This window comes from Bos taurus, chromosome 8 (assembly GCF_002263795.3).
Source record: "Bos taurus isolate L1 Dominette 01449 registration number 42190680 breed Hereford chromosome 8, ARS-UCD2.0, whole genome shotgun sequence".
NCBI classification, from domain to species: Eukaryota; Metazoa; Chordata; class Mammalia; order Artiodactyla; family Bovidae; genus Bos; species Bos taurus.
In genome coordinates, this window is record NC_037335.1 from 24864803 (window position 1) to 24891549 (window position 26747).

At 44.0% G+C, this 26747-nt stretch overlaps 1 protein-coding gene and 1 long non-coding RNA gene across 4 annotated transcripts in view; one reads left to right on the forward strand and one right to left on the reverse strand.

Moving 5' to 3' along the window:
- The window catches only part of ACER2 (alkaline ceramidase 2), a 27830-nt gene continuing 1083 nt past the window's right edge, over window positions 1-26747 (reverse strand). Inside the window, exons 2-6 of one of the 3 annotated variants that reach the window (NM_001192775.1) lie at window positions 16542-16656; window positions 15683-15824; window positions 9048-9185; window positions 4671-4808; window positions 1-187 (exon numbers count right to left, since the gene is read on the reverse strand). In NM_001192775.1, coding sequence (NP_001179704.1) covers window positions 1-187; window positions 4671-4808; window positions 9048-9185; window positions 15683-15824; window positions 16542-16656 — 720 coding nt within the window. Of the gene's footprint in view, window positions 188-2241; window positions 4596-4670; window positions 4809-9047; window positions 9186-15682; window positions 15825-16541; window positions 16657-26747 lie in introns of those variants that run through there. The other 2 variants (XM_010807774.4, XM_010807776.4) reach the window with 2 other exon arrangements.
- The window catches only part of LOC112447790 (uncharacterized), a 1959-nt gene continuing 1563 nt past the window's right edge, over window positions 26352-26747 (forward strand). The window contains exon 1 of the long non-coding RNA XR_003036007.2: window positions 26352-26681. This is a non-coding gene — a long non-coding RNA (uncharacterized lncRNA). The remainder of the gene's footprint in view (window positions 26682-26747) is intronic.

Consider the following 26747-nt stretch of genomic DNA (forward strand, 5'->3'; position numbering starts at 1 on the left):
TCACGTGATCTTCACCGAGGATTTCTTGTTGGCACACAGAAGGGACACATAGGGGACGCCGATGAAGGCCCACCGCTCGCTGGGCCAGAACTTGATGACGGGGCCTTGCTCGGGGATCTCGGACGCAGCATCGAAGTAGGCGAAGCACACGCAGCCCAGGTAGGCGGCAAGGCAAATGAGGATGTGCCTGGCGAGGGAGACAGACGCGTGAGGGCCCGAGGCAGAGAGACCGCTGGACTTCCACCCGCCCTCCCTCCAGGCCTAACCCACCTTTCCCAGATGCCAAGACTGGCAGGGCCTCCTCTAGTCAAGAAGGGGCGAGGGAGCCCCACATCCCCATGAGAGTGATAAATTCTGAGCCAACAAAGCCTCTCTTGAAATGTTCTAAAATATTCCAGCCTGATAACAGGAAAAACTTGCCAATGCCTTTGGGGCTCCAGAGAAATCAAGGGTTTAAGACAGAAGCACTAATATGACATCGCTTATATGCAAAATCTAGAAAATAAGAAAGGGATATAGGGACTTCCCGGGCGCACCAGTGGTTAAGGCTCTGCGCTTCCACTGCAGGGGACGAGGGTTCGATCCCTGGTTGGGGAACTAAGATCCCACATGCCACAGTGCATGGCCAAAAGAAAAAAAAGAGAAAAGAGAGAAAAAGGATACAAATGAACTTCTTCACAAAACAGAAACTGATTCACAAGCTCAGAGAATGAATTTACGGTTGGGGGGGAAGGGTGGGGAAGAAGGATAGATTGGGAGTTTGAGATTGACATGTAAATAAATAAACAAATTTAATTAAAATAAAAAAGAAAACAGAGGCACTAAGAGGATGGAAATAACTGAGCACATGGGATTGATTCCCCGCTTCTCGCTTGAATAACGGGCTGTACATATCTAACACCCTGCGTTAGAAATAATTTTACACTGATTCATCAGCTTTTGCACTTTAGTAAGGAAACTCTTTATTATCTTCACGGTGCCGGTAGCAAGTTTTCATATTGATCTTTATCGTGGGGACCATGTAAAGGCATGTAACTTTTGCACCTTATACTGAAACTTAAAACTCCAGATAAATTAAAGATTTAAAATACATTTTAAAAACATATTTAAAGAATATTTTTATAAATTTTCTTTTATAATATTCTTTTTAAAATAAAAGAATATTTTTATAAACCTTGGAAGAGGTCTTTCTTAAAATGACACAAAGTTCTGGAACCCTAAAGGGAATCACTGTGACAGCCACATGTAATGGACATCTCTACATTTAAGAACACATGGAACAGGGACTTCCCTGGTGGTCCAGTGGTTAAGAATCCACCATCCAGTGCAGGGGACGCAGGTTCAATCCCTGGTCGGGGAACCAAGATCTCACATGCCACGGGGCAGCTAAGCCCGAGCACGGCAACAACTGAGCCCACGCTCTAGAACCCACGAGCAGCAACTAGAGGGAAGCCCAGGCGTACAAGGAAGAGTCCATGCACTGCCACTAAGACCCAGCACAGCCAAACATATAAACACACACACCTGCAATGAGGATGGTTGTAAGAGTGCCACCAGTTTGCTTAGTAGAGAACTAAGGGATTTAAGGGATGTCACAGCCACGCTGTAATGCATATAGAAGGGAGAAGGGAAAGAAAAAAAACTAAAGGAAAAGACTGACAGAGGTGAGAGCATGAAAGTTTAAAACAGTATGGCACAAGATATCATTAACATACTAAAAGATAAATGGGAAAGTGGCGGGGGGTGGCGGGGCGGGGGGGTGGGAATAGGTGTACCATATGACAAAGGATTAAAATCCCTACCTGATGAAGAGCCCTTTAAAAACCAATCATTGCATAGGGTGTCTGGGATTTGCTTTATAACAATCTGGGTGGGGTGGGTAGTGGGTGAGGGTGGCCAGGATGAGATAATACTGAAGATAACTGTTACCTCCCTGGGGGCTCCATGTATTATTCTCTATACTTTTGAAAATGTTACAAATGTCCATAATAAATGGCACAGAGGTATTTAACAGTAATGACTCTCTACTATGTGTCGGGAAGTAGGGGCTGCATATAAGTTTTTAAATACGAACACTCCACAGAGATGATAAAGAAACTTAAAAGGCACATTTCAAAAGAGTAAAGATATAGTAAATTGATATCTGAAAGATGTCCAACAATATATAACTTTTTAAAAGATAAAAATAAAATATTTTCAATCCAGTTAACAAATACTTTTTAAAGTTACTAACATCCAGTATATGTGAAAGTATATCTTACAGATACACTTTTATTATCTTACAGATTTTAGTAAAATTGTGTCAGTTGGTATCTCTGGGTTTGGCAACATATTATAACCTAAGGGAACATTCAGGCATATGAACAAATACATATATTCATTACCAATTGTTTATAAAAGTGAAAAGTTAGAAATAACCTTAATATCCATTAACAGAGAAGTTGGTTAAATGAATTACATAGCATTACCCATATTGTGAGGTATTAACTGGACACACAAACTAATGAAACTAATATAAATACATTGGTAAGGAAAGCTGTCGATGATTTGAACAGCAAAAGAAGAACCAGCTTGCATTATGTATGCTGCTGCTGCTAAGTCGCTTCAGTCGTGTCCGACTCTGTGCGACCCCAGAGACGGCAGCCCACCAGGCTCCACCGTCCCTGGGATTCTCCAGGCAAAAACACTGGAGTGGGTTGCCATTTCCTTCTCCAATGCATGAAAGTGAAAAGTGAAAGTGAAGTCGCTCAGTCATATCCGACTGTCGTATCCGACTGAGCTCAGTCGTGTGCGACCCCATGGACTGCAGCTTACCAGGCTCCGCTGCCCATTTTCCAGGCATCATGTATAGTTTTTAAAAACAAAAAACTTTTTGTTTTTAAAAGTAGAATTAGAGAACTAAACACCTGGAAGGATATACTTTAGGTTGTTAGCAATTGTTCTCTCTCTTTGGACAGAATTAGAATTGTAAAAGCCTTTCTTGCTATACTTCCCTGTTGTTTAAATTTGTTGTAGTAAATAAATATATCACTATAACTGGAACCAAAAAAAAAAAAAAAAGGTTCAACTTTGGTTTGTTTTTTGGCCACACTACACAGCATTTGAGTTCTTAGTTCCCCAAATAGGGATTGAAGCTGCGCCCCCTGCAAAGGAAGCTGGAAATCTTAACCACTGGACCATCAGGGAAATCCCCAAAAATTGTTCAACTTTAGGGGGGAAAAAACTCAAAGTACACCAAATTTAGAAACAAATTGAACCAAAATTACTACACTGTACTTTTTGAATTTTACTTAAATCACTCTGTGATAAAGGAACTTGGATCAGTTAAAAACACACCAGAGGATTCCCTGGTGGTCCACAGCTTAAGACCAAGCTTTCACTGCAGGGGACATAGGTTCAATCCCTAGACAGGGAACTAAGATCTCACATGCTGCATGTGGAGCAACCAAAAGACAAAATAAAAATTTTTTAAAGAAAGTACTATATTTTGAATGAGATCCTCTTTACACAGGTGGATACATTTATCAAAACTTAGCAGACTACACAAAATCTATGCATTTAATAATCTGTAAATTATAACTCAGATGTACGAAGTGTATATAAATTCACTAATGTGAGTCAAGGTTGAACTGAAGAAATATCAGGCAATGGATCCTAAGACTGGAATCCCCAGCATGAGCTGCTTTGCTTTGCCTTCAGCGAACAAATCTGGAAGTCCCCAAGTCTTAACCTGAGAGCAGCTTAGGTCTCATGGTAGATAATACACAAGTTCTAACATCCCAGGGAATTCAAGAGAATTCTTTCAAATCAAATAATCTTAGCCATCCCCTGATAGAGGTCAGCCTTCTTCCAAATCTGGATCTAACAAGTCTTAACAACTCCTTACCACTAGAATTCCTCCCTGGGTGCTCTCAACTTACAAGGAGCACTCTAAAGAATTCTCTTGTCCCTTGATATCTTCACGATCAGAATTCCTGGAGGACAGAGAGGGAAAGATGATACTAGGTTTGGAATTGAAGCAGTTCCCAGGAAGAAAACCACTCCTCCTCTGCTTTCTGAGGATAGGATTCTACATGCTGTTTCGTAACCTTTTTCTTAACCTAACAGTGCATCCTGAGCCTTCTAAACTATAGATGCTTGATCATGTTCCCCATGATAAAGCTCCTGGGCTGGTTTTATGTAACCAGCTGGGCGATCCTTAACAATTCACTTTTATTTCTCTGGACTTGTGTCTCCACCTGTCAAATGAATGAGTGAGACTGTCCCCAGGTGATCTGTGAGGCCCAAGCTGGTCACTCAGGCTCAGGTGTGTTTGGTTCCGATTTGGGACTGTCCTGTCCCCACGTCACATCTTCCCCAGCCTTCCCCACATTCCCCTACCCTGTAGATCTAGCTAGAGCTCAGGTTACAGCTTCGATTTCCAAGCTCCTTTCTGCTTTGATAACGGAGCTAGAGGTAAGAGACGGCACAGACATGAAGCATAGACAATTAGGTCTTTCTGTTCCGGCTAAGCCTGCTCCCTGAGACGTCCGATAGTCTGTGTGAAGAGAGGGGCCCCCAGGCTCTGCTCCATCTCCTGTGCACACTCATGCGCCCTGCAGAAGAGCAGAGTGATGACAGAGAGCGGAGACCCTGCCTTGCCACCCCCTGCCCTCAACGACGCGGCTCACCACACACAGTGCAGATAGGGGAAGTGGACGGACGACAGCAGCTCACAGAAGGCCCGGTCAGTGATCCAGCAGAAGAGGGCGAGGGTCCACCAGAGGCCGGAGAAGAGGCCCAGCTTAAAAACACGTACGTTGTCACACCTGCCAGAGACACAGAGAACTGCTCGTGTCCGTCCTGGTCTCCTTCTAATTCACTGGTCACTTCTCTGCCTCCTCACACCTCCCCAGCCCCTAAGCCTAACCCTCCTTGGCCCCTTGGCACCAGGGTTCCCACCCAATGCCCCATCACACAGGCTCAAGAATATAAACACCATATATACCCCGATGGCTCACAAAGCCACATTCCTCACCCAGGCCTCCTCTTAACTCCAGACTTGCAAACCACACATCACATTATGACAGGTCCACCTGATGGTCTGTGTTGATCTAAATTTCACATGTCTACAAAGAACTCCTGATCCTTTCTTCTGTTCAATACCCATTCTCCTCCCGGCCCCCTTGGGGAAGGACCTCAGGCCAAGAATTCTGGAGTCATTGTTCTCTTTCTCACATACTCTACATCTAATTCATCAGCTCAGTGATATATATTTCAAATCCAATCTCTTTCCATCACCACTGCCTGGGTCCAAGCCCCCTGAGTTACGGCAACCACCTCCATCTGCCCTGTTCCTACAGTCACCTCTCAATGCCCTGCCCAAAAGCCTCCCACATCTTCCCTTTTCCCAGAGGGAAGCCAAAGTGCTCACAGTGGCAGAAGGCCCAGTGTGCTGGCTTCCCTCTGTGCTCCACCCGCTCCTCCCTACCTGCCCCACGTTGCCTCTTCTAATCAAACCCCGCAGCAATCTTTGCCATTCCTCCAAAACCCTAGGCTCGCTGCTCAAGCCTTAGCACTGGCTGTTCTGTCTCCTGGAATGCTATTCCCAGATAGCCACAGGGCTCGCCACCCCCCAGTTTTTGTTCAAATGTCCCTCAGTGAGCCCTTTGCTGAGCACTGTTCCTAACAATCACATGGCCTATCTCCACAGCCTAAGTGACCCCCAAGCCCCCATCACCTTCTTCCCTCTATTTCTCTCTGTAGCAATGACAGCCTCGCCGATAACCTCTGTGCTTCATTTATGTATCTCCAGCCTGTCTCCCCCACCTGGGATGATGTCAGGCTCAGGGAGGCTCTTGGTACTCCTGAAAGAAAGAATGAGCTCTTCCACACCCTGAGGCAAAGGGTTTCTGAACAAACCCCAATAGCTCGAGGGGGAACTTCAGCAGCCGTTTTACTTCCTTATTACCAAATTGCTCACAAAGAGGGTGACTTCTTTTCCTGGGGAGAAATGCCCAGAGGGAGTTGGTGGCTGAGGGTCCTTCCACCCCTCCTTTGGGGTCTCTGTCTCTCAAAGGCCTGCACCCCAGTCAGTCCAGCTTGCTCACTCGCAGGAGTCTGTGTCTAACATAAATATGACCCCTTCATATTTATGCAAATTTTATCTGTTCATGTTTGCTGAACAAGTTAATGGTGTCTAAAGTCTGACTTCCTGGTACGTTTCCCAGCCATCTGATGGAAACATGGGCAAAAGCATCAGTGAATATGGGATGGACAGCAGGCTCAGAAAGATCTGCTCAGAAAACAACCTGAAAAGCCCTGTCAGTAGGAGGGTTATATGTAGCCCTTGAAAAGATTTATGAAAAAATTTATAGAGCCCCACCACATTAGTGACTGCTTTCCAGTTCAGTGACTAAAACAGAGATGAATAATTTCCATTTTCCCTTCCTCTTCAGCATATGAACAGGAATTAAAGGCATGGAGTAGATGAGAAGTCTTAGGGAAGTGTAGAGAGAGAAAAACAGAGGTTAGGGTGTACCTTATGGGTTCCCTGCATGGACAGGTGCATAGAAAAGGAGGCGCTCTCAGGAGGGGCTGAAGAGGAGCTGCTGCAGAACTGGTTAAAAAAAAAAAAAAAGAATGTGGTGTCATAGGAATCACAGGAAAGAATGGTCCAGGGTTGAGGGGGTGAATTGTACAGAGAGCTGGGAAAACAAGTGAGATTCAGGAGGACTAAAAAGTGATCAGTGGATGTACAACCGAGAGGGGGTTGGGTATCAAAGTGGGCACAGAAGCCAGGTTAGAGTAGCTTGAAGAATAAATGAGAGGAAACAGATGGAGACACCTTTTAAATAAGCATGGCTGTGACAGATGAGAGATTAAGGGTGATGGCTGGAGACAGAGGTAATAGAGGCTAGGCTGGGTGTTAGAGACAATGGGAGAGATTCAATAGGCTAATGGGAAGGATCTTTCAGAGAGAGAGGGATGACACAGTAGACAATTTACAGGCGCAAAATAAGAAATGGAGAATGGAGGGGATAATCAGTAAGTAGAAAGGTAGATCCTAGAGATAGAAGGAGGAATATTTCCACAATGCTGCAAGTTTTTAAGGTAATGATGAAGACTAATTAGCTGTAATGATAACTGGCTTTTCAGGGGTAAAAAATTTCAAATATAGAATAGAAATTATTTCCTTTGTAATTACTTAAAAGGATTAGAGTATTAAAGGAAAATGTTTCCCTGCTTAAAGATCACAATTGTGAAGGAGAATTTATTTATTCTATAAAATCTGCCCCTTGATTTGCTCTTGTTTAGCTAATATGAATTTAAAAGTTTCCCTTTCTTTAGCCAGTTTTGAACAAAATTATAGATTAAAACATGAAACTCTGGAGTTATAATGAAAACTAGATTGCAGTGAATTCTCAAGAAACATAGCTAAGTGGAGAACATTCTATTGACTTCAGGCCTAACATCAGCCAGCATCAGTGGACTATCACAAATCCATTCAGATATCTTTATCGGCAATTTAATGGTTTTCCAAAGAGCTTTAAGCTCTGTTAGTAGGAGAAGGCAATGGTAACCCACTCCAGTACTCTTGCCTAGAAAATCCCATGGATGGAGGAGCCTGGTAGGCTGCAGTCCATGGGGTCGCTAAGAGTCGGGCACGACTGAGCGACTTCACCTTCACTTTTCACTCTCTTGCATTGGAGACGGAAATGGCAACCCACTCCAGTGTTCTTGCCTGGAGAATCCCAGGGACGGGGGAGCCTGCTGGGCTGCCGTCTATGGGGTCGCACAAAGTCGGACACGACTGAAGCGACTTAGCAGCAGTTGCAGCAGTATTCTGAAATGGGTCTCTTCCTTCCCAGGTCCATGAAGGGTACTCAAAGCCAACAAGACAACACAGGACAGTCCTTCCACTGCCGGCCAGCAAGTTTATATCGCCCTTCACCAACCACCTCTGACCCTGCCTGGTATTGCTGATAATCAAAACACCCCCCAGAGGCAAAGCAATGATAGAAAACATATACATGTCTCCACTCAAAACAAAGAGTGAGAGAAAGCTGATTATACCCTACACAGAGAAACTCCCACAAAGGGGGATAAATACAAGATTTCAATTAAGACCATCTGCGTCCATGACAATAAACCATGAATTTAGAGTGGATTTCTAAAAGTGGTACAGAGAAAAAGCATTTTCAAAGAGTATTACAATATGGGTAGTGATTTAGATGTGTTTTAGTTGGGGCTGAATAAGACAGTCATAAACACACACAAGAGCTAAACTACTTTTCAGAAGAACCCAAATGAACTTTTTGGCCAATCCAATAATGTGTCTGGGTATCAACCTGAACTCTGCACATACAACTTGACACAAGAAAATGTTTATGCAAACAGTAAAAGGCTTTACTTGATAGGTTGTAAGAAAGAAACTAAGCCTCAGGGAAAGTAGCAATGCTGCTTTGTATACAGACATTCATTTCTTTTTCCTTCTGTGTATAAACACAATAGCCTCTTTAGGACTTTGCTTTTCTTCTTACTCTTGTCATATGAACACATCTAGTCTCCTTTTTGGGCTTCCCTGGTCGCTCAGTGGTAACGAATCCACCTGCCAAAGCAGGAAACATGGGTTCGATCCCTGAATTAGGAAGACGCCCCTGGAGAAGGAAATGGCAACGCACTCCAGTATTCTTGTGGGGGAAATCCCATGGACAGAGGAGCAGGGCGGGCTATAGTCCTTGGGGTTGACTTAGTGACTAAACAACAACATCCTCCTTTCTGCAGAGTTGACTCCAGGCAGCTTGGTCTAGGCACTTACCAGGTCCTGAGATTTTCCTCCTAAGCTAGTTTTTGGATCATTAGAATATATTGCTTATACTCCTCCCTTCTTTCTGAAAACGAGATTAATACTTTGAACCAAACCATCCAACTTGATCCTAATCCACAAGTCAGGGACGACTCTTTGTGAGGAGTAACTCCTCTTCAAAGGCGGTAAAAGAACCGAGAGCTGGTTTGTTCCTATCCCAAGGACAGCCTGAGGGCCGGGGAGGAAGACTGCTACCCACCTCCTGAGCTCAGCAATGAGTAGCGCCATGCAGGGAACCCCCAGGGTCATCAGAGAGATGTTGTTGATGGCGGGCTTGACAAACGCCAGGCACGTTGTAACTGCAGACAGGACACAGACCACCACCTTGAACCTGCCCCTGTAAGGGTGTAAGCAAACCAAATCCATTAGCAAAGGGGGTCGTGTTTGCTTGCGGGATGTTGGCAGAGTACAGGCACTGATGCTGGGAGGGCAAGCCCAAAAGACTTTCCACACAAAGTACCAGGAGCCTGCAAACCACTCTCCCACACTGGCTCAGTTTTTCTAGGAATTCACCCTTAGGAAACAATCAGAAATTTTCAAAATAGTTAGCTATGAAAACGGTTCAATTATAATCAACCTGAGCCTTTAAGGATAAGATGTGAATACTTGATTATTTTTAGCGGTACTTTTCTGTATTTTTCCCCCCAGGTGTCTTACAGCATGTTTGGGCAAATTCTTACTGCAAAGGGTCAGATAGTGAATATTTTAGGTTTTGCAGGTCATAGGTTCTCTGCCACAGCTACTCAACCCTGCCACTGTAGACAGTAAGTAAGCAAATGGGCATGACTGTGCAACAGTAACACTTAATCTGCAAAAAACACATAAGTCACCCATGTGGCCAAAGATGTAGTCTGCCCACCCCTCTTCTACAAGGTGAACATGTATAAGAAAAACAGATCATTTACAAACCATAAAGCATCCTAGATTAAAAAAAGAAAAATTCCCCATGTGTCTAGCACACAAGTCTAAAATCCTGGTATCTGTATTGACCGAGAAGCTACAGCCTCTTATGCACTGGAATTTTGTGTTAAGTTTCAGACATGAGAAATGTTAGAGAAATAATTGATACCATCCTTTGGAATCAAAAATAACTGATAACAGCCCTTCAGTGAAGGTGCTTTCAGTGGAAAGAGCTAGAAGTGGCGACGTGACCCTGGACACATTGCTTTCCTTCTCCCTGGGACTCTGCTTTCTTATCTATAAATTTCCTATCTGGTCTAGACTAGAGGATCTCAAAGGCCCATATCTATGACTGAAACTTAGGGGCACATGACTTTCCTGAAGTTTCTGTTATTCCTCATTAGCACCATTTACTTTGGCCAGGAGCCCTGGAAAGCGTCACATTAGGAAACTAATTTGAATGAAATTCCATTGGAAAGAAACCAAAGTGCATGGAAACGTTCGAAATACAAGTGTATCTCGTAAAGAGGAAAACCATTTATCATCAAGGCTCAGGAAATCATTGATCAAGCTGCCAACTCTCTGACTGGAATGAACAGGAATTGTAGCCCTGAACTTTGACCAGCGGGAAAATGTATGTACATGGGAAAGGATCCAGGCAGCAAATCCTCAGGAGAATTGTGTTTTTCTCCCGGCCTTGGCCCCGGCATCCTTCAGCTACTAGAGAAGTCTGCAGCTTGGCCAGAGTACAGTAGCGTTACACAGCCCCAGGTCCCCACCATGTGCCTGGCCCCTGGGGACCCCCTAGTAACTCTATCACTAGATTTGAGGCTCCATGATACGTCAAGGCTTTTTGGTCATTTAGATTAGATAAACACATAATTATGAGCTTCCCTGGTGGCTCACTGGTAAAGAATCTGCCTGCAAGGCAGGAGAGTGGGTTTGATTCCTGGGTCGGGAAGATCCCCTGGTGAAGGAAATGGCACCCACTCTGGTATTCTTGCCTGGGAAATCCCATGGATTAAGGAGCCTGGAGGGCTATAGCCCATGGGGTCACAAAGAGTCGGACACAACTGAGCGACTAAATAACAACCACAGCAAACACATATTCAGATACTTTCAAACTGTACCACTTCCCTGTGTCCGAAGGTTTAGGACCCAGACACAGAACAGAGTAAGTCAGGGCACACGTGTCCAGTGAGACCCCTGTACATTCACATTCTGCTTCCATCCCTTAGCAGCCCATGGGATTTTTGGCAAGTCATTAAAACTCCCCAAGCCTTGGTTTTCCATATGAAAATCAAGACACCTGCCCTGCAGTGTTCTTATAAGCATTAAGGCACTCAACACAGTGCCTGATACAATGGTGTGTGCTAATAAAATCCATTATTTCTGTTTTCATGACCATGATTTGAGAATAAATGTTATTTTAAATAATATTATTGTTGAAAATGTCATACTCAGGGAAAAGCCGACTGAGCTGATGCTGCAATCAAAAAGGCTCTCTGTAGTCTTGCCAAAGATTTCAAAGGCAGCGAGCTTGATGAAACATGCTTTCTCTAAGAGGAACATGGGCAGACACCTCCCTACCACTCCCCAGAGGGTGTGGAGGAATGTGCTTCTGGAAGGCAGCTCAGCCAACCAAGATGCTGTGTGAATGCATGGTTCTGCAACCAGCAGAAGCCAACAGAGTCACCAGAGGCCCTGAGGACAGAGAGAGCTGGGAAAACCCAGGAGGCGAGGGGCCCCACATGGTGTTCTCTAAACATCCCCAACTGTTGCCTCTGGTCCTGTTTTCAACTTTGCAACCCATGATCAGCTCAAACTGAACACAAGGTTGGCGAACCCTTAGCACACCTTCTTCCTGTAATCCCCAAACCCAAATCCAGCAACCCAATACCATCATCATAATATTATTATAATAAAGCTGTTACTATTGTTATCATTAGCTTCCCTTTAAAGAGATGGTTTTTAACCCTGTCAGGCCCTTTAGCCCCTTTTTTCATATCAAACATTTGGTAATGCCCATTTTACTCTTCTGAAGTGAAATGGAATTTATGGATGATAAAACTTTCCATTACTGTGACCACCAAAAACATGTCCACAAAGTCCCCAGATGGCTGGCATGGGATAGATACATCCCTGGACAAGATTCACTGCTTTAAACTCCCCTTTAAGGCTAAAATGGGCTTCCCTGGTGGCTCAGCTGTAAAGAATCCACCTTCTGTGTAAGAGACCTGGGTTCGATTCCTGGGTCAGGAAGATCCTCTGGAGAAGGAAATGGCAACCTACTCCAGTATTCTCACCTGGGAAATCCCTTGGACAGAGAAGTCTGGAGGGCTACAGTCTATGGGAATCACAAAAGAGTTGGACACAATTTAGCAACTAAACAACAACTAAAACATAACCTGTTTAGAACAAGCCTCTGATGTTCACAGGATTCCAGCATTTGGTCCTGGAAGGTCCAACCCTGTCATTTCCTAAGTACGGAGTTGATATGGCCCAGAGAGTCTGGGATGAGCTCAAGTCACCCAGCAGAGACAGCAGGACAAGCAGATCCCAGCCTGCATCCCTGCTATTCAGGATTCAAAAAATAAACTGGATTGTACGGTGAGGACTATCGCTAGATTTTGTGGACAAAACATCATAAGGACCACAGCAGGATAAATTCTTTAGAAAATGGATACAATTAGCCTACAACAGTTTGCTTTTTTCTCAAAACAGAAATGTCAAATTAGAAAAAAAACAGAAATGTCAAATTATTAATAACCAGCAACAGCTGAGTGCATATCCCAACAATTCCTCAGACATTCTAGGCAAGATGAAAAACAGCCCTTTTTAGAAAATCCCACCAATTATTCCCATTTACTATTCCTATTCCTATTCAGCTGAAGCTGAAGCTCCAATACTTTGGCCACCTGATGTGAAGCATCAACTCATTGGAAAAGATCCTGATGCTGGAAAAGACTGAGGGCAGGAGAAGAGGGTAACAGAGGATGAGATGTTTGGATGGCATCACCAATTCAATGGACGTGAACTTGGGCAAACTCCAGGAGATAGTGAAGGACAGGGAGGACTGCCATGCTGCAGTCCATGGGGTTGCAAAGAGTCAGACATGACTTGGTGACTAAACAACAACAATTCCTATTTACATTTCCCTGCTGTTCTGCATATTTTTTATCTTCAAAACACTTATCTGTATTAGCCATTCATAATTACTGCTAGCACTTAGTGAGTGTTTACTCTGTAACAGACACTATGCTATATACTTTATATGATTTTTACATATGTTTCTAACCTCTGAGTTAGATACTTTTACTATCTCTTCTTTATAGATGAGCAAAAGGAGGTACCAGAGTGCAGAAGAAAAAGTGGATTGTTACTCAAATCTAGATCTGCTGATCCAAAGTCACTTAGCCAACACACAATCCCCTCTCTTCTCCAGAAATTTCACACTGGAACCACTACTAAGTTTTTTTAATTTTTTTTTTTTTTTTTGGTCACACCATGTAGCATGTGGGATCTAGTTCCCTAACCAGGGATAGAACCTGTGCCCTTGCATTGGGAGTGCGGAGTCTTAACCATTGGACCACCAAGGAAGTCCCCTTAGAGGTTCTTAGAAATATTCCAGCAAAGTCTAGACCAGAAAAAGAAAAAAAAAAAAAGGTGGGGTGGTTGGGGAGAGATAAATGGTTACTATCATACAAGTTCAGGCAGCTAACCACTCAATCCCCAGCCTGCAGAATTCCTGGTGTTGCCCTGAGATCTCTGGTCTGGCATGCCATTCCACGCCAGAGATGCTGCCTGTTCCCACATCACGAGGTGAAGTCCACGCTCAACAGTCTGCCCTTCTTGCCTTCTTGCTGTCCACACCACTGGCAAATTGAAGGTCCACAGACACAGCTGAAATCCTTATTTACAGCGAGCTACCTCTCCTATGACAGTCACCTTTTCTTCCTTTGCTCATGAAAGTGATCAATGTTCATTTTTATCCTTCAATTAGCATGCACACCTCAAATACTGGGCAGCAATCTCCATGTGCCATTGTTAAGAATGAAAGCTGACTGAGTGCTCACTGTGTTCTTAGTGCTCTATGAACTGCTTTGCAGGATCATCTAACAAGAATCCTGTGGTGACCACTATTAGTCAGCCAGTTCTATAGATGAGCGAACAGAAACCTCAAGAGTCAAAACAAGTTATACATTTGTTTTCTTAAAAACAGGGAATCTAGGAATCAAACCCAGGTGGTCTGCAAAGCCAGGGAATATAGACACAGAGGGTTCTCAGTGCCTCCACGGACTCTCCCCAAACTGAAGACAGGGGGTCCACAGCTTCCCCTGAGAGAGGCAGCTGAGTGAGGGCGTGGAAAGGTCCGCAGTGCAGACCGCCCTGCCTCACGGTGTGTTTCGTTACTAAAGTTGGTAAGCTTCTGTTACCACAGCATTGCCCCATTTTCTTCTCTCTTGCTCCCACCAAGAAATAAGAAAAGAACAAGATTCTCTATTAAGAACACATTAAACACTGTCCAGTGGAATTTCAAACCCAGGTCTCCAGAGCACCAGAAACAACAAAACCCTTATTCCCAATTTGTCAGCTTCGCTGATCCCAGGGCTTGTACACTCAGATCTAAGAACAAAGTGGTTCCTTAGCTCTCAATACAATGAAAGCATGCTGCCGGAAATCATGGAAGTAAGTAACTGGTGGGCATCTTTGGAAACAACAGGAAAAGCCAAAAGGTCAGGGGTGTGTTGCTCAGGCAGAGGCAAAACATCCCCGCTGGTCAAGCCACCTCATGCCCCTGCCGAGCAGCATCCACCTCCACATTTCCCCTCCTCCGGCAGCTTTCTGATCCCCCAATCTCTCCTGAAGCTGAACAAGGAAACAAGAAACACAACTGAAACGCAGCAGGTTGGCCTAGGCTATCTCTGATTTCTAAAGTACACGTCCCGCATTCGGGAAGGTTTCTGCACCAGGAGACCATATTTCATCTATCATCATGTTTCATCAGGAACAGCTTCCTTTCCACTTGAAGATACTTCTTTTTGCTCAATGGTGTTTAAAGATAATACTATCTAATTCAAATCCTGCTACCCAGGATGAAGATTGTACAGCTAATCCATTTAATCCAAGAGTGCCTCAGAAAGGACCTTCCCTGACCAAAATCTAAGTCAGCACTCCAAGTCAACATAACCCCCTTACCGGCTTCATTTTTCATCACAGCACTTTCACACCCTAACATTATACTATTTGTTTATTGATTCATAATCTCTCCAACTTCAATGTAAGCTCACTTAGGGTGGAGACCTTGCTGTTTTGTTTACTGTTAAATTCTAGCGCCTAGAAAACTTCATTGTAAGTGTCCATAAACTATTTACTGGATAAATAACCATATAAGCATAACACCATGGATATTAAAAGGCATCTCTTCCTAAAATTCTGGGTTTTCGGCCTGAATGTGCATGTATATGTATGTGTGTTAATGTGTAACTCTCATCAGAAGCAAACTGACACAATTTGAATACTACAGTATCTACAGCTCCAAGAACCAATTCCTCAGTGTGCATTCTACTATAAATATATAAAAGTAGTGGATCTGGGTCGCACCGAAGAAGATGTTCTAGCAGGAAATCAAAGGTCTCTGAACAACCATTCAGTCTTTTCTCCCCCACTGAACCTTCTAATTTTGCCAGTACCAATAAGGGAGATATTTGACTTTGTGTTCCTAATGAACATTAGATAAATTCTTTCCCTGAGTATATTAAAATTACCTCTTTTATCTGGCAGAATTTTTTCTCTGACAGTGTAATCAGTGGCTATTAAATATATGATAAAGCTCATCACTAGGTTAGACTCAGTAGGGTGTGATATTTGTTAATATATACATTGTCATATGGGGTACTGCATAATAAATGCAAAAATTTAGTACAAGCTTACCTGTCATTGCGAAAGATCTTCGGTAGATACCTTCTGGGGAACCACATGGCCAAAGCACACATCAGGACCCAAAGGATTGCAAGTTCATCTAGCATCTGACCCAGGAAACTAAGGGTTGCATGGAAGTAGACGGATCCAATTCCTAGAATCAATTACAGCCAATAAAAAAAGGTGGCAGAGAAGAACAGACTCACAAATTCAACACACCGATTAAGGACAGCCTTTTCATAAACGGCTACCGAAATGACCAAATCACTCTCTCTCTCTGAGAAAAGAAGTTGAAGGAAGAAACCTACATCTAGGCTTACAGACTTCACGTCTAGAAAGAGGATTTGAAGCAGGGCCCAAACACCAGCATATCAGAACTTTAATAACTGCACAAGTTCAGTGTGTCTTCATCCACTGAGCCTTCCTGGGAACACACAGTCAATCAAAAGTCAACATTCTCTCACAGTTAAGAATTCCTAATCTGCCTGTGGAAGGAAATAAAAATTATACAAATATTTCCCAGAATTACCAAGGATCAAACATCTAGAATTTGTTGTTGTTTTTTTAAATTTTAGTCCTTTAGAAACCACGGTTTCATCCGAATACAATTGTTTCACAAGACTTTCCTCAGAACTGCACTGGCACGACACCAGTGACTATTATATAAATGAACTCTCCATGCAATTAAGTGATAATTACAGTCAACCTTGTCATCAAGCCCATATTCAAAAGAGTCCTCCTTCTGGAGTCCAGGAAACAACATGAAAGTTTCTTAGGACGTCAGAGTGACTTTGGTTTACAAAGGGGTCAGGGAGTGTGCGGAGTTGCACTTCCTCCCTTTCAGCCCATGCTCACAAACAAATCCACTTACCCACTACAACCAAGAGAGTCCATATTAAGTAGATGCCACTGTTGAAGCACGTTGCATACTGCCGGAACAAGCACATGCAGATGGGCGGCAAGATGAAAAACAAGACGTTGCTGATCTGGGGGCGGGGGGATGAAAAACGAGAAGATGAATATTAAGCAAAAGGGCAAAACGTAAAGCAGCTTGTTCCCAGTATGTCCTTTGTAAATGGAGATGAATGCGGCCACACATCTTTTTTTAACAAGAAAAAAAAACTCACAACTAGGGAAACTTACAAGTTCTATAGTAACCATTTTAGGGGGATACTTCCTGCCTCTGTGATCACAGGAGCAGCTATGAAAAGACTGGGGCTTCCCAGGTGGCGCTAGTGGTAAAGAACCTGCCTGCCAATGTCTGCCAGTGCAAGAGATGTAAGAGACTTGGGTTTGATCCCTGGATCGGGAAGGTGCTCTGGAGGAAGGCATGGCAACCCACTCCAATATCCTTGTCTGGGAAATCCCATGGACAGAGGAACCTAGCAGGTCATAGTCTGTGGGGTCACAAATTGTCAGACACAACTGAGCATGTACGTACACACACACACACACACACACACCACACACACACATGAAAACACTGCCATCTGAAACTGCCCAGAGTCCTCTCTTGATGTGAAGAATCAACGACTCTTTTTCTGCCCAATTATGAAGCATCCTAATTTACCTGAATAATCATTTTTAAAGATAAGGCCTGCACTAAATACTGGTAAAAAATTTTAAAAGAATAGTTTCATGAAGAATGAGAAGGACCAGACTTGTTCTAGCCCCCCTTAATTTTCTGCCAGCCAGGTCCTGGGCCCACATGAAGGCAGGGAATGCCTTCCTCATTTCCCCCTTGTCAGTTTTCTCACCCTAAGCCAAACCTACTTTTAGGTAAAGATCAAATTTGTAGCTTTAAAATGGCATCATTTTATCTTTCAGACTGGATTTGAGTCTATTGTCTCTTCATAGGTCACCTGGCTTTTTTGAAAAAACAGACTAGACCACCTAACTCTAGAATCTCACCTCTAATTTTTTTTAATTTCTTTTTGTCTATCTTTTTTTAACTAGGGGGGAGTCATAGCCAATTCTTTTTTTCCCCTAGATTTTTTTAAACTGAGGTAAAATTCACATAACAAAATTAACCATTTTAGGAGTATATAGTTCAGCAGCAGTTAATGCAAGTATAAAATGCAATCATCACCTCTATCCAGTTCTGAAATGTTTCCATCACTCCAAAAAGAAACCTCATATCCATGAAGCCGTCACTTCCCCTTTTCCCTTTCCCCAGTCCCTGGCAACCACTAATCTGTTTTCTGTCTCCACAGATTTGCTTATTCTGGATATTTCATCAAAGTGTAATCATGCAATAAGTGACCTTTTGTGTCTGACTTCTTTCACTCAGCATACTGTTTTGGAGGTTCACCTGCATTGTAGCAGGTAGCAATACTTTCTTTTTACGAGTAATATTTCATTGTATGGATGCCACATTTTGTTTATCCAATGTTCTTACAGTGTCCTTAACAGTGAACAATGCTGCTATGAATATTCATGTCCAAGGTTTTCAGTATTTGTTTTCCATTCTCTGAGTTATATCCCCCCAAGCTAACACCGCTGGATCATATGGTAATTGTGTGCTTAACTTACAAACCACAAGACAATTCTCCACAAAGGCTGAACCGTTTTACACTGCTACCAGCAAGGTCCAAGCGTCCTACTTTTTCCACATCCTTGCCAACTCTTGTTATTTTCTGAGGTTTTTATTTGCTTTGTTTGTTTAATAAGGCCATCCCAGAAGGTATGAAGTGTTAGGGATAGTCAGCTTCTTTTAAACTTTCACCTCTAATTGAGGAGTAAGGAGCTCCTTGGGAAGGACTTGAGCATGCAGAGGAGAGGAGATGTGCAGAATGTTTAAACAACAGCTGGGTCTAAATGCACAACACCAGGGAGGAAGGGGTGAGAGAGGGGTCAAAAAAGACTAAAACCTTTCAGAGACAGAAGATGGAGTAGATGAAGTCTGGAAAGCCAAGAGCATGGGGGCTTTCGAAAGGAAAGACTGGTCACCCATATTAGACAACACAGAGCAAGTCTCAAGGAACCACAAGGATGGGTGCCCAAACTGAATGAAAGGAGCCAGGGTAGAAGGGCTTTTCCAGACCTGGGAAGTCACACTGAGGCACAGCTAAACAAAATGCATCGGCAAATCCCGGAACTGGAGGCGCAGTGCGGGTGGACACTGGCAACATCAGAAACCAATGGACGCCTCTGTCACCGTCTGGGAACAAGAGGGGATGGGAATGCCAGTCTTCAGAAAGGGGAGAAGGGTAGAGTGGAGAGAGAGAAAGAACAAGATCTTTTGTCGGAGTGGGATAGAACAAGGCTGCTGCCTTTGGTTAAAGTTCAAGATAAATCCCTCATGGTGGGGCTGCATCCGGAGCCCCGGGGCTGCATTCCGGAGAAGCGGGTGCCTGGTTCTAGTTGGCCCATTCTGATGGGGACCTTTTTCTCCTTCCCCCATTGGAGCTACTGGCAACCCTGGGTGAGAGTCCGGATAAATGACCACAGCAGTCCCAGGCGGTATGCAGTGTCCACACTTGGGAATATAGCCAACTCTCTTTTATTTACTAAAAAGCAGATAAGGAGGGATTCAGGACAAGGCTGTATGTAATATCACAGCCTTTAACTTTCCATGGAGTTATTTAAAGAACCCAAGATCTCAAAAAAAAAAAAAAGAAAAGAAAGAAAGAAAAACACTCAGATCTTTAAGAGTTAAAATGAGAGACCTTACCAGTCGGACACAACTGAGCTACTAAGCATGCATGCATGTGAAAGATGTTAAATATTTTATAAGGGGATGTTAAAGTAATGGCCTGGAAAGGCTCCCAGGCTAGCCAAGCTCAGAGAGGCAGTCACCCACAGAGGTGGGGCCAGCATCCAATCACTCTTTCCACTGCCCAAAGCTGACTTTTTTCACCTTCAATCCATCCAACCACATTCTGACCACCTTGGCTTCATGCTTCGATTGGCATCTGAAAATTGTGAACTGCATCACACATTGTGTACCAATGACCTTTAGGTGATTTAAACATTGCTCTCTGTTTTGTTAAACACAGAGGTAGAAGGAATTAAAGGTGAAAGGGGAAGGAGGAGAAAAATGGGATTGTGATCCCATAGGTAACTTTCTCCTCTCGTGTACATGAGTATGTTCTCCATGTAAGAAAAAGAATACATTACAAAGCTAAAGTCTGCCTTGCTATCCTCCTCCCTGGAGATACCCACTTTTCTCAGATTCATAATCCTCAATTTCTTTGCATTTATGTAAAGATATTTATCATATATATCACATATTGCAACATTATATTTTGGCAACTTCCTTTTCTCATTCCACAATACACCCTGCTAACCTTTTACCTTCTTATCTTAAGTCACAGAGATTTGCCACACCTGCTGAGGGTCCTGCAGAAGGCAACACTTCACTGAGCCATTCCACTAATGGTGGGAAGCGCACTGATTTACAGCCCCACCTAACAACTCTGGGGAATATAACACAGCTTTTCACCCCAGTACAGTCATCCTTCTATATCCTTGGGGGATTGGTTTCAGGAGTCCCTTGGATACCAGACTTTGTTGGATGCTCAAATCTCTTATATAAAATAGCATTATATATGCAGTATGCATATAACATACACACATCCTCCTGTATACTTTACACTGATTGTAAAGTATAAATTTACACTTTACAATGGGAAAACAATTTTTCCACAGATGCAGCGAGGGATGGTTTGGGATGATTCAAGCACACTAGTGGGTAGCGGCTGTAAATACAGATGCAGCTTCGCTTACTTGCCCACTGCTCACCTTCTGCTGCCCAGTTCCTAATACGTACTAGTCTGCAGCCCAGGGTTGGGAACCCCTGCTTCAAATCATCTCTAGATTACTTACAATACCTAATACAATGTAAATGCTATGTAAATAGTTGCAAGTATACAGCAATTCAAGCTTCCCTGGTGGCTCAGATGGTAAAGTATCCTCCTGCAATGCAGGAGACCTGGGTTCGATTCCCTGGGTCGGGAAGATCCCCTGGAGAAGGGAATGGCAACCCACTCCAGTATTCTTGCCTGGAGAATTCCATGGACAGGGGAGCCTGGTGGGCTAAGGTCCATGGGATCCAAAAGAGTCAGACATGACTGAGCAACTAACACACACACATGCAGCAATTAAAGTTTTGCTTTCTGGAACTCTCTGGAATTTTTTTTCCCAAATATTTTCAACCCACACTGGGTTGAATCCACAGATACAGAACTACGGACATGGAGAGCCGACTGTATATGTTTATTGCCTCAAATCCTCTCAGTCTCCTTTGCTTCAGCCATGTACAACCATCTATGGCCAAGCTGTCCCTTAAAAGCTATGCCCCATGATGGCCATAGCTGTCAATCTATGTTAGCACTAGCACTGTACACAATGACTTTTAAATTTACACACAATTCACAAAAACATGAGGTAGTTAAATACACCTCCAGTGAAATTATGATAGCTCAAGTATTTTTAATGCCCGTATCAGAGAGTTCAATTTAGAAACACTATTTAACAGATAGTTCCAAATAACCCTGAAATCTCCATATTGCTTCTGTACAACCCATCTACCAATACTTGCTGGCCTCCACTGTGCCTTTTTAAGACATAAATCTATGGGGACTTCCTTGGCAGTCCAGTGGTTAAGACTTCACCCTTCCCTTGCAGGGGACATAGGTTCCATCCTAGTCAGGGAACTAAGATCCTGCATGTTGCACAGGAAAAATTAAAAGAAAAAAGACATCAATCTATGAAAAGGAAAAGCCCAAATTAGAGGGAGATGCTCCCCAAGACAAAAAGAGGAAGGAACTCTGAAAGAAATGTGGGAAAGCAAATGAGTTGTGGTTAAAAAGATTCAATGGCTCCATGTCTACTGAGAAAACGAAACTTCTCCTCAAAGTTACGTAGCTCACTGAAGTTGAATAGTTCAGCCAAGGGGTATTTTTTAAAGCCCATTGTTGGACTATCCTTTGGAGAATTGGCTTGTTTAGTGCCTGCCTAACAGATTTTGTTTTAATTAAAAGGAAACCACAATTTAAAAATTTATTATTTCCTTAGAGAGTTCCTCATTCTGTGACATTGCACCAAAATAATCTCAGGAACACACTGCAATCTCATCCTGACGCATGCGATTGTGCATTTTCCCAGACAGAGGGCAAACACTGACAAAGCAACAGGCTGTAAATTCTTTTGAGCAACAAGTTCATAAATAGCTAACAGACATTACCCTGGCCGAGGAGACTATGTATCTTAATCGAATGCAGGTTTCTAATGATCCATTCCATTACGGCAGGCCCCCTTTCTGCCTCTGGGATGACCAACTGTCCTAGCATGCCTGGCACTAAAGAGGGCTTCCCAGGATATGGGACTTTCAGTTTTAAAAATGGGAAAATCTCAGGCAAACCAGAACAAGTTGGTCACCCAGCTCAGAGGCCTTCCTGCAAAATCTACCCACCTCCCACAGTATACCACCCAAAGAGAGGACTAACAACACTTCGAACTGGGGTCTCCTGCATTGCAGGCAGATTCTTTACCAGCTGAGCTACGAGGGAATCCCACAAACAACACCTCAGCCACTTGTGTATAATACCTCTACCGTGGTCCTCACCACCCAGGTGACTATTTGCGGGTCTGGTTTCTGTGACAGGCACACAGTTGCCCAGCAAGTGGATGGCTAGATGGATAGAGACTGACAGATTGACTGATAGATAATCCTGCCCTACAGAGAGTAGTCTGTGGCATATAAAGGGAACTCCACTTATCTTGATGATGGGGACAGAGCTGAGTAGGGGAGGTGACAGACCATGGGCTGACTTTAAGCATGTATTTTTCTTCAAGACTTTTTTTCAGCACCAGTTCATTTCCTTCTGTCCCTCTGGGTCCCCAACAGAATTCCCAAAGGCCAAGCTAAGTGATTAAAACACAAACCCCACTTTCCTCCAAAGCTGCTAGGTCGTGGATCTTTCTCTGACTGTGACCAGGCCTTAGAATGTAAAAAGGAACTTAATTCAATAAAACTTGTATTTAGAAGAAACAGTACAAAATGTGCACAGGCAAAAGGCTGTGGAAGGGCATGATATGTTCTTGGAAGAGATATTTGGGCTTGGCTGACGCAAAGGATGATGACAAGATTTAAAGCAATGGAGATATGTGGGCACCAAAAGCAAAATGCTCTATACTCCCAAACATTGCCAGTAAGAACACAGATCAGAGTACTTTCTCTGGTGGACCATTAAACAACACTCACTAGTCGTCAATACTGCCCTCAACACAGCAATTTCCTATCTAGAAGGAAATGGCAACCCCCTCCAGTGTTCTTGCCTGGAGAATCCCAGGGACAGAGGAGCCTGGTGGGCTACCGTCTATGGGGTCGCACAGAGTCGGACACAACTGAAGCGACTTACAGCAGCAGCAGCAGCAGCAGAACCAGTACCTGGAGAAGTACATCCAGATGCCTATTTGAGGACATTCATCGCCTAACTGTTCAGAAACCAAAATGAAAACAATAAACAGGAACTGCCCTAAATGTCCATCAATAATAAATTGACTGGTCAACCCATTAAAGGGAATACTATATAGACACTGCAAAGAAGAAAATAATTCTATACAATCCAATATGGGATTATCTGCAAGACAAATCAAGTGAAAAAACAAAGGTGTAGAGGAATTTCTGTAGTGCGATCTCAACTGGGCTGGAAAAAAATCTGGTTGTGGTGTGTATATACACAGGCCTCCCTGGCGGCTCAGGCAGTAAGGAAACCGGCCTGCAGTGCAGGAGACCTAGGTTTGATCCCTGGGTCAGGAAGAACCCCCGGAGAAGGAAATGGCCACCCACTCCAGTATCCTTGCCTGGAGAATTCCATGGACAGAGAAACCTGGCAGGCTACAGTCCGTGGGATAATAGAGAGTCAGACACGACTGAGTGACTAACACTGTGTATACACATGTTGCACACGTATTTTCTATGTTTACACAAATACATGCTTTTTACATGCTTTGAAAATGTCTGAAAAGATATATAAGAAAGGGTATTTTTCACTTCATAACTTGCATATTTTTTTAACCATGATCATGTTGTTACTTTTATAATAAACAACAATGGCAAAAAACTACTTTAAACGACTTCCCTGGCGGTCCAGTAGTTAAAACTGCACTTCCACTGCAGGGGGCCTAAGTTCCATCAATCCTTGGTCTGGGAACTAAGATCCCACATGCTGCAAGGTTCAGCCAAAAAAAAAAATCCCAAAACTTTTTGTTCCATATCCACCACCATGACTAGCCAAAAGATCAAATGGTCCCAATGCAGGAGTTTTAAGTTAAAGAATGACTAAATAATAAATACCTATACTGTGCTAAATAAATTTTAAGTAGCTATAATGGCATTTGCATCTTCAAGAGCAGTTATCTTAGTAGGTCAAACGGACCATCCAAGTTCTAACTCTAGATCTGCCATTTTCTTGACCTTTGCAAGTTTCAAAATCTATCTAGGCCTCAGTTTTCTCCTGTATCCAATGGATGTAATAAATAGCACCCACTGCTGAGGGTGACGGTAAAGGACCCTGGGGAGCTTCAACAGCAAACAACTAGTGGTGGCCAGGAGTGACTGCAGTTGCAGGAGTGGCAGCTGACCACCAAGATCCATTAAGAAGGTTCTAAACCCCCCCTCTGAGTCCTCCTGACTTTACATCTTCAATTTTTCCTCAATCAGTAATGGTTATTATTTTATTGTAAAATAGATAATTAGGCCTGCTGCCTTACTCTGAGAATTTAATGAGATGAAGGAAATGGCGCCCCACTCCAGTACTCTTGCCTGGAAAATCCCATGGATGGAGGAGCCTGGTAGGCTACAGTCCATGGGGTCCCAAAGAGTAGAACATGACTGAGCGACTTCACTTTCACTTTATCACCAAGTAGCTCACTGTCTTCCCTAATACAGGAGTAAGATAAGCATGGGTTTGTTCTGTGACAAGGATCAGAAGATAACTAAGACGTGGGAAGGAGAGAAGGAAACGCTTTTTGCTAAATTCTTTGGATATACACTCTACAAAGTCTGATGGCCGACTTCTCTGAAACCCTCAGTATTCGCACTTTGCTAAAGCAAATTCTGTGGTTTACAAGTATGCCAAAGAACAAGGTTTGTCAGGGGGACCAACAGAGCTAATTAGCCACAGATGCTGCAGCTGAAGATCAACAGCTCATTTCTAATAAAGACTTTAGCACTCACTGCGTAACAGCTCCAATGAAACCAGATTAAAAGTAAAGACAAAAATAAGCTCTCCTCCTCATCCAGCACCCTGGGGTTGACTCGAAGCAGCTACACACTAACTTTTTTGGCCAAATAACTAGACCTGACTCTACTGGCCTCAGACACCACAGATAATTACCTTGCTGGGTACGTGAGAATCTGTCCCCAGGCTGTCATTTCTTCTCTAACTTTGGTGAAATCCTCAGTAGTACTCTCCACTTACAAATGGAAAAACTGACCTACTGCCTTTGAAAGCACCCAGCCCTGCCCCAGTGCATCCTCTGTGGGCAACTGTCCACACCTGACTGCACGCTCTAAAACAGGTTGTACAATAGGTGGAGGGTGGCCACCTCTGATGACCTCATGTGTCACAGCTTCTAGGGGCAGCAGAGGACCAGGTTTCCTTGCAGAATTAACCCAGTCATTTAAAAAAAAAAAAAAAAAAGGAATGTTTGCTGGGAGGGCAGCCCAGGAATTCAGCACTGAAGGGAGGGAGAGTGCAGGCTCTGGATCATGGTCCCAGCTCTGCCAGAAATGACCACAGGGCCGCTCCCCTCTCCAGAGTCAGTTTCCTCAACAGAGAATAGAAGGATGGGGACAAGCTCATGGAGATCCCTCCAGGCAATAAGCATTGACTCAAGCCCAGGACATTTTCTCCAGCAAATCAAAGGGGAAAATCCTAAGGAAGAAAGTCAAAATTCACAGTGACTCACATACCAGGAGTTGCTGTTTTCCATATTACAGCAGTGAAAAGATAAGCTGCAGAAATGGCCACACCAAGTCTCACATTTGGAACCATATTTGGACTTAGCAAAAAGAATAGACATTTCCTTCCCAACTGCAGGCCTGGGCTTCCCAGGTGGCACAGTGGTAAAGAATCCGTCTGCCAGCGTAGGAGACGCAAGAGACACGGTTTCAATCCCTGAGTCAAGGAAATGACCCACTCTGGTGTTCTTGCCGGGAAAATTCCATGGACAGAGGAGCCTGGCGAGCTACAGTCCATGTGGGTCACAGAAAGTCGGACACAACTGAGCACACACACACACAACTGCAGGTTTTCCCTCCCACGAAAAACTAAGAGCACACAAGATTCTGCAATGGGACAGTTTCCTCTTGACCACAGCTACAGACCCAGGCAAGTCCAGAAAGCATACACACACACACACACACACACACACACACACACACACACACATCACTGCCAAATTTCCCTTTCACTTCTCTGGCTTAGTAACTGCACAGAGCACAGGCCTAGGGAAACTGATCTAGGGGCTAGTGTGAGGCTCAGTACTAAAGGCAAGAACTCCTAGTAATTAACTTGATTAATTCTGGCCCCAGGTAACTCGACTTATTATTGATGTACTTGGCGGGGCGGGGGCGGGCAGCGCCAACCTTCGGAGTGGCCCCCGCCCCACAGACCTGCCTGGAGGTCACCCCTTTTCCCCGACTCCTAGAGCAGGTACTCGGGGTAAAAACCGCACAATGCAACCCAAGTGCGTCACACCACAGAGATCCTAAGGGAGGAAGGGAGTAGTCCCCGCGGTTTCACCGCTCCCAACTGACCCAAACTGGAAGAATGGGCTGACACGGAGCACCAGCTCCGGGACGGGTGGGGACCAAACAGGACAATAGAGCCATCAGAAAGAAATGACCAGAGGAGGAGGATGGCCCAGATGTCAGGGACAGAGACTGGAGAAGAGGACAGATGGAGAACTGGAAGGCGCGCAGGGGAGGGGGCGTGGGTCGACTTTGGCCGCGGAGCGAAAACGCCCCAAATGCACGCGTCGACCAGGGTCCTGGCTCCAGGTACGGCGGCTGCGCTGGGGGACAGCCCCCTCCCGCCAGCCCGTGCCATCCCCGCTCCCGTGCCCC